At 44.9% G+C, this 8,566-nt stretch overlaps 1 protein-coding gene across 1 annotated transcript; it reads left to right on the top strand.

Moving 5' to 3' along the window:
* Positions 1-691: 691 nt before the first annotated feature.
* Positions 692-6,384, top strand: LOC148477285 (cell adhesion molecule CEACAM7-like). The gene is made up of 2 exons (XM_088456945.1): positions 692-773; positions 6,017-6,384. Exons 1-2 carry the CDS (start codon positions 692-694, stop codon positions 6,382-6,384), a joined length of 450 nt encoding a protein of 149 aa, XP_088313071.1.
* Positions 6,385-8,566: the final 2,182 nt, after the last annotated feature.

Raw genomic sequence — 8,566 nt, 5'->3', positions numbered from 1 at the left:
GGGTGACAGACTGATTTTTTCTAATTTTTGCATGGGTATGTTTTCATAAAAATATTTGCACCCGATTTTTTAAAATTGAATACCGCAGGAATTGGGAGTGCACATACCCTAGGTGAAAAAATGGGCACGACATTAGTTTTCTCTGTCGCAAAAATTGCACTCTCAAATCGATATTACAAATTCAGTGATCAAGTATGAAAATTTTAAGGCACTTACAAACCTGACAACATTCCAGGGCTGTAGCTGTGTTACAATGTTGGAGTAGCTATCTCCACTCTTCTGAAATCAGCATTTCTTTGCCATTTTTAATTTAAAACCCCCATCCACCTCTGATTACTCACTGTAGTGATCTGTACCTTCCATTTCTTCACATAAACTTTCACAGAAGAAAGTGGAGAAGGTGGCTTCTGGAGAGTGAATACTGAAGACTCAGAAAACATCTCCAGTGTTAAACTGTATGAGGGAACTCAACCTTCTCCATCTAATGAGATTGAAATTATATTTGCACTGCCCTGTATATACTATTCATTGATCTGGAAAGCTATCTCAGCAGGGCAGGCGTGGAGGAAGAGTAGAACTATAGATCACAGTACACAATGGGATCAGAGATCTTGGGCCAGAGTGCATGGGAAAGTTGGAATTGGAAAATAAAATATAAAGCCTCTCTCTTAGGAGAGGCAGGAAATTCAGCATGAAAGTTCACACAGCAGTGGTTCAAGTAAAGACTGAACTTAAATTAAGTATCATTACTAGAATTAAGATATTAGATGGAGGCAAGTGAGATTAGAGTGGTGATGGGACAGTTGACAGTTGGTGAATGATTATTGGACGTATCGGGGGTTGGCTAGTGAAACCCATGCTCTCGCAAGCACTTTGTGGGCCTCTTTTGGTCAGGGACTGTTTGTGGGCATCTCTGTACAAATCCCAGGCACATCTGCATGGTGGATTGGTGGTCCATAAGTACAATTAGTTCTCCATCTTTGGTATTAATATAGTTGTCATAACCCCTATTCCAGTTATCGTGATACATCACTGAAATGGTTTCCCAGCGCAGATACAGTCAGGTGCATAAATATTGGGACATTGACAGAATTTTCATATTTTGGCCTCTATTCACCACCACAATGGCTTTGAAATGAAACAAACAAGATGTGCTTTAACTGCAGACTTTCAGATTTAATTGAGGGTAATTACATCCAAATCAGGTGAACGGTGTAGGAATGACAACGGTTTCTATATGTGCCTCCCACTTTTTAAGGGGCCAAAAGTAATGGGACTATCAACTCAAAAGCTATTTCATGGACAGGTGTGGGCTATTCCCTTGTTATTTCATTATCAGTTAAGCAGGTAAAAGGTCTGGAGTTGATTCTAGGTGTGACATTTGCATTTGGAATCAGTTGCTGTCGACTCTCAATATGAGATCCAAAGAGCTGACACTATCAGTGAAGCAAGCCATCATTAGGCTGAAAAATTAAAACAAACCCATCAGAGAGATAGCAAAAACATTAGGTGTGGCCAAATCAACTGTTTGGAACATTCTTAAAAAGAAAGAACGCACCGGGAAATAATTCTTCTGTCATCCACCACAGTTGTTTTCCGTGGTCTTCCGGGTCTTTTGGTGTTGCTGAGCTCTCCGGTGCTAAGGGGTGTGCAGGTGCACAACCTATATGCATGCCAACAGTTAAAGACACATATATACACAGACACATATATACAGCTACACAAAAAGTTTCACAAACACACACACATATATAAATGAATATATTTTTTTTTACACCGACACTATTGTACAGACACATATATACAGCTGCACAGACATATCTGCACACACACACATTTATATATATCAGCCATAACCTTACAGGTGAATAACATTAATTATCTTGTTACAATGGTACCTGTCAATGGGTGGAGTATATTAGGCAACAAGTGAGCCGTCAGTTCTTGAAGTTGATGGGGTTTATTTACAAAGTGTCTGGTTGTAAATCCGGGTGTTTCTGATCATATTTATGACTATGCCCAATATTTAAAAGGGCAATGCTTTTAGTAGCCGTGTCTTGCTATGAAAAGCATCACCCTTTTACATATCGGGCATAAAAATGATCAGAATAGACCCCGAACTTTGAAGTAGGAAAAATGGACAAGCGTTAGAATCTCAGTAACTTTGACAAGCGTCAAATTGTGATGTTTAGACGACTAGGTCAGAGCATTTCTAAAACGGCAGCTCTTCCAGTATGCAGTGCTTAGAACTTACCAGAAGTGGTCCAAGGAAGGACAGACAGTAAACCAGCAACATGGTCATATGCGCCAAGGCTTATTAATGCGCATGTGGGATGAAGGCTAGCCTGTCTGGTCCTATCACACAGAAAAGCTACTGTAGCACAAATTGAGCAGGGGACCAGAATCAGAAGCTGTGCTGGCTTTTTCACAGAACACATGAAATTGCCATTGAGGCCAAAAGCAAGGAAGAAATGAGGAGATAGTGTCGGTCCCAGCTAATAAGACCTGTGGCAGTCGTAGGCATCATCGAAAAAAGGAGTCTGTTTCAGAGAAATCCCTCATTTGTTTGATAGGCGGCCTCAACAGTGGCCTCCTTAGGTGACGACACCTGTGGTAGCTCTCTACAGCTGCCTAGTGGTAGCGCCGCTGCTGCATCCAAGGATGCTAACAGCATCCATCTCTGAATCAGGACCAGAGTACACCCCTGCAACATGCCCGCAAAACTCCCATACAGGGGCCTGTGTGCAGCCTTATGGGCCCTCTCCTCTTCAGCAGAGCAGTAGACTGTGGCTTTGTGCCTGAGTCTACTGCACATGCGCAGGTCTCCGGGAACATGGCGTCCGTGACTTATTTCTGGGGACATCTTTACTGAATATGTGCAAATCACTGGGAAAATGTCCACAGCGTCATTTTCCTGGTGATTAAATTCTATAGAACTGGTCAACGTGGTACTCCTCTGGAGAGGTAAATATAATTTTTATATGAGTGCAAGATGTTCAGTGTGGGCCCCCCTGCACCCCGGGGCCTGTGTGCAGCGCACACCCTGCATCCATTATAGATACGCCAATGCTCCCATAACATGCCTATCAGATGGAAGATCTTTGTGCATCTGCATAGCCACCTCCCAGTCACCGCCCAGGAACACCTATCATTTTCCAGAGTCTATGCATCTCAATTTATCCTGCATCTCTGTGCACACTGCACAGAGGGCCTGATTCAGACCCGCTCACGAGCGCAGGACGCTCGCAAGCGGGTCGATTGTGCCCTACTGCGCATGCGCACGACGGAGGGAGCTCCATCGTGCGCATGCGCGAGACCCGGCGAGCGATGGGCCTCCCATGGGAACGCCTACCGTCTGAAGCCGGCCCCACTGACATCATTAGTGATGTCAGTGGGAGTGATTTTGGCTCTGATAGAACCAAAATCACTCCAGGGCTTGCGGCAGCGAGACCCTACTGCAGGGTCTCCGTAGCAAGCCCGATGGTTGCGATGGTCAAGACCATCGCGACCATCATCATGGACGCTCGCATATGCTGTGGGTGGTCACCCACAGCTATGCAAGCGGCCAGGAGGCCGCTCCAAGTTGAGGGAGGAGGGCCCTGATTGAGAGTGAGCGCTCTGGTCAGAGCGTTCAGCTCTGAATCAGGCCCAGAGACCAAGTGACGCATACACGGTGCAACTTTAGAGATTTAGACGGATGCACAGTCGCAAAAAAACATCAGCATTGTACCCAACTCAGCCCCTACATGTGGTTATATAGCATCAAAAATATATCACTAAAAGCAGTAGACAATCAATTACTTCTAGCCAGTCACTAGGAATTCCCTTCCCTGTATTAAACCTTTGGCATTATACAATGACACAAGGCTAATAACAACATAACTGTATAAATCACTCTGAAATGTCCTTATTTATCAACAAATGTAATCATGCAGTATTATATTATATTGTATTTGTACAAGCCTTGGTAACATCTGACTTTGTCCTATTACCCATATTTGCCTACTTTTGAAAAGTAGTTTCAGGGAGAGTACACACTATAGTAAAAAGTGCGGCGCTAGATGTCTGACACCACCCAAAAGGCGTGTCTAGATCCACCTATGGGCGTATCTGTTGCCAATTGGGTGTGTTCTGGACCAAATTAAATTACAATTACTTTATGTAAATACTTGGCATGTGATACCAAAATATTCTGTATTGCTGACATGGAGGCAAATTATGGCCCTCATTCAGAGCCATTGGCTATTTGCGGTCGTTCGTTTTCTAAAAAGGGGTGGCTATTCAAATGAACCGTTCGCACTTTGCGGACTGTTCACGCTTCTAAGTCTGAACGAGCGAGCAAAACATGCGAACGTAAATTTGAAAAATACGCCCACTGGCCGCTCGCACCATACGTCATATCCGCTATTTATTAGATTAATCGAGTACATCGACCAGCGTATGAACTGCTCGCTATTCTTGTGGTTGGTTTTTTCAACCACTATTTTGCGAGCAGTTCTGAGTTAAAAAAAAACAAGTGACGTGGTCAATGACGCTGCTGGATTAATTATGCACTCCCTTAAAACGCCCGTTTTGACCTTTAAGCACGCCTGCGATCGGATTTCCACTCCCCGTTTTCAAGCACCTTCCCCTGTTACCACCCACATACGCCTCATTCTGTCACTCAAAATAGCAGGCATTCGCTATTTTGCGAACACATGAATTTTGACCGCACTGACTGGTTCGCGCACGCGTATAGCGATCCGTACGCATGCGCAGTTGGGCAAACATCGCTCGGAGCGAACGAGCTGCCGCTTACGAGTGGCTCTGAATTAGGCCCTATGTCAGTACATTCCCATAGACACGGGCATAAGAGGGCCTTGCAAAAGGAAATGTGGACAAAATAAGAATCTGTTCCCCCACAACGATTCTAATTAAAATTCTTCAATAGATGACCACACAAATATAATAACACATCTTACTATATGCTGACACCCTAGCCCCCCCACTGACATTAATATGTCTCTTCTCTGCCACACTGACATTACTAGATCTCCCCCTACCACATTAACATTATCAGATCCCCCACACACACATAAACATTCACATTAATAGATTCCACCACCCACAAACATGCACACACACACACATTCCCCTCACCTCACCTCTCCTGCAGCACTGACACTGACCACAACAGATATAAAGGAGATTTTTTTGGCTCAGCCTCTGAATTGTGAAACACTCACACACAGCTCCTCGGGCTCAGACAGCTCAGCATCAGCTCCTCCTCCATGTGTCCTCCTCGGGCTCAGACAGCTCAGCATCAGCTCCTCCTCCATGTGTCCTCCTCGGGCTCAGACAGCTCAGCATCAGCTCCTCCTCCATGTGTCCTCCTCGGGCTCAGACAGCTCAGCATCAGCTCCTCCTCCATGTGTTCTCCTCGGCTCAGACAGCTCAGCATCAGCTCCTCCTCCATGTGTTCTCCTCGGGCTCAGACAGCTCAGCATCAGCTCCTCCTCCATGTGTCCTCCTCGGGCTCAGACAGCTCAGCATCAGCTCCTCCTCCATGTGACCTCCTCGGGCTCAGACAGCTCAGCATCAGCTCCTCATCCATGTGTCCTCCTCGGGCTCAGACAGCTCAGCATCAGCTCCTCCTCCATGTGTCCTCCTCGGGCTCAGACAGCTCAGCATCAGCTCCTCCTCCATGTGTCCTCCTCGGGAATGGCTGGGCAGAGAATGCTGGGAGCATCAGTCTATCCCAGTAGTCTGTGTGAACTTTGGCTGGTGAGTCAGCTGCTCTGTGCAGGGGTGGACCCAGGAGGGATCTCTCTGTAGTAAACGGACTCCCTGACCCTGCGTCTACATCTGGACTCGCGCATGCGCAGTCCGGACTTTCTGCAGCGCTGTGAGGAAAGCGGGGGATTACATCTAGTTTGCGGGGTAGCGGGAGCTCCCACCTCAATTCGGGAGGCTCCTGCGGAATTTGGGAGGGTAGGCAAGCATTCTATTACCTGATATATGTTTGTTTCTCTTTCAGCTCTCCTCAGTCTGTGGATGGATTTGACTAGTGGGATGATTAATATTCAGCTGATCCCTCAGTATCCAGTGATCCAGGAATCTGTCACCCTGAGTGTTACTGAGATCACTGGGAGTATTGTGTCTGTCACTTGGTATAAAGGACTAAACACCAGTGCTGGGGATCAAATCCTCACATATATTCCTGATGTTACTCCCTCACTAATTCCTGGGCCTCAGTACTTCCCTCGGGCCAGGTCTTTACCTAATGGCTCATTACTGATCTCAGATCTCCATATAACAGACAGCGGTGATTACACAGTGCAAATACAGACAGAGAAACCACAAGAACAAGCCTCTGTGACCCTGTCTATGGTGAGTAACGTGTAGTCACTGTGCCAGGCAGATGTGTGATGAATAATCAGAGCCGTAACTAGACTTTTTGGTGCCCTGTGCCAGACAGAGCATTGGTGCCCCCCTCATTTTTCAAAGGGACAAAATGCACCCAAAAAAGGGCCATGGCTTCATGGGGAAGGGCAAGGGAAGAGATAGGAAAGGCCAGGAGATGCTGGGGATGAAATAAGAGGAAGCTACAAGCAAGAATGATAATAAACAGAAATTTGACAGGCCCAAACAGCGCCCCTTGACCTGTGGTGCCCTGTGCGATGGCACGGGCCACACTACGCTAGCTATGGCCCTGTGAATAATGATTGGTGCCTTCTCTGTGTGCGGCTGCTGGGTACAGTGGTAGCTCCAGCTCTGCATATGTATATATTACATCAGCCCTTACTACTAGGCTGGAAATCATAGAGTGGGACAAGCAGGCCCAGATTAACAATTCGGCAGATGGGACTACAGCCCCAGGCTTCCACATAAAACTAGGCCAATCATAATGACAGCATGATGATCAGTCACCCAGCTGGCCACATGGTCATCCATAAATCAGAAGTAATAAAATTGTGTTTGTATTTTCCTCACAAAATTATGCAATTTTTCTGCTTATATGTATTTAGGGAGACATTGGGGCTGATAGTGAAGGAATGTACACTCCTACATGTTACTGGCCACACCCACAAAGCACTGGCCACACCTCCTCCACTTTATGGGGTCTATTTACTAAGCTTTGGAGAGAGATAAAGAGGATGGAGATAAAGTACCAGCCAATCAGCTCCTAACTGCCATTTTTCAAACACAGCCTGTGACATGGCAGTTAGGAGCTGATTGCCTGGTACTTTATCTCCATCCAAGGCTTAGTAAATAGACCCCCTAAGACTAAACTGCCACTCTTTGACCATCTGAAAGGTTGGGATGCAATCTCGGTCTGACAATGATGGGTCTTTCTCCTCATTGGTGAGAGACACTCTCGGCCTCATGCAGAATTTTACTTACATCTGTTCTGTTAGTGTAAAATATGCTTTCTGTATTGTAAATGCACTCCAAAATATACATACATATACAACTATATCACCTCTAAAGTCCGTATGACTGGAGAGGTGAAACAGGTTCAGGGGTAAATGCAGAAATATGACAGTGGGGATATTTATATTTATATATATATATATATAAACACACAAAGAAATGCCCTTAACCTGCGCTCAGCTTTATTAGTATATAATAAATGGAAACGTCTAAAACAATCCCCCTGTTAGTAGGGGCTAGAACACAATATTTTATAGAGTAGTATAGAAGATGTGCCCCAAAGAAAACAAATAACGAATTGTTCACTTCAATTAAATATATAAAAAAAAGTCCAATATAAAATAAGCTCGTAATCCAATTTGCAGTATTATAAATTCTAAGAAGAGATGGATCCTACGGCCGACTTGTGCACTTTATGTATACTAAAAACTTCAGTGTGGCTTTTCTCCCATACAATTGGATTTTCTTAATATGAAGAAAAACTCCTTATCTTCTTAAGGAGATAAATATCTAAAAATAAACCCTTGCACCAAGAATACACCCAAAGAAGGCCCAAAGGCCACCATTAATATAAAAATATTTATTATACATAAAATCTTTTTCAATCAACAGTATACAGCCAGATAGAATTCAGAGTTGTATTGAAATAAAATAATATCACACCTCAATATGTATAACGCCCTTATATAGGGTAGATAGCACACACCCTTATATATACATAAATATATATATGGAGATGGAAAATTGCAGCACCAAAAGAGGTAGAAACTCTTACACTGATTTATAAAAAAAAAGGTTTTTTTCCATAATTGTATACACAAATTAATGTATAGAGGCCCTGATTCAGAGCCGGACGCTCTGAAAGAGCACTCGCTCTAAATCAGGGCGTTTTTTTTTGTGTGACCACCCACAGCTATAGCGAGCGGCCAGGATGATGGTCACGATGGTCAAGACCATCGTGACCATCGGGCTTGCGATGAGACCCTTGTGGTAGGGTGTCGTGGCCGCAAGCCCCAGAGAGATTTCGGCTCTAACAGAGCCGGAATCTGTCCACTAACATCACTCATGATGTCAGTGGGGCCGCCCCCAAATGGCAGGCGTTCACATGAGAACGCCTCCGTTTGGGCAGCCACCCCCCGGTCCATCCACCAAA

This window comes from Taudactylus pleione, unplaced genomic scaffold, assembly GCF_031769625.1.
Source record: "Taudactylus pleione unplaced genomic scaffold, aTauple2 ptg000727l, whole genome shotgun sequence".
In the NCBI taxonomy this organism is placed as follows: Eukaryota; Metazoa; Chordata; class Amphibia; order Anura; family Myobatrachidae; genus Taudactylus; species Taudactylus pleione.
This window is presented reverse-complemented; position numbering and strand designations above follow the sequence as displayed.

Coding starts and splice junctions, on each gene's coding strand:
- LOC148477285 (XM_088456945.1), top strand. CDS start 692: ATGAAAGTTCACACAGCAGTGGTTCAAGTAAAGACTGAACTTAAATTA. Junction 774..6,016: donor AATTAAGATATTAGATGGAG/GCAAGTGAGATT, acceptor TTTCTCTTTCAG/CTCTCCTCAGTCTGTGGATG.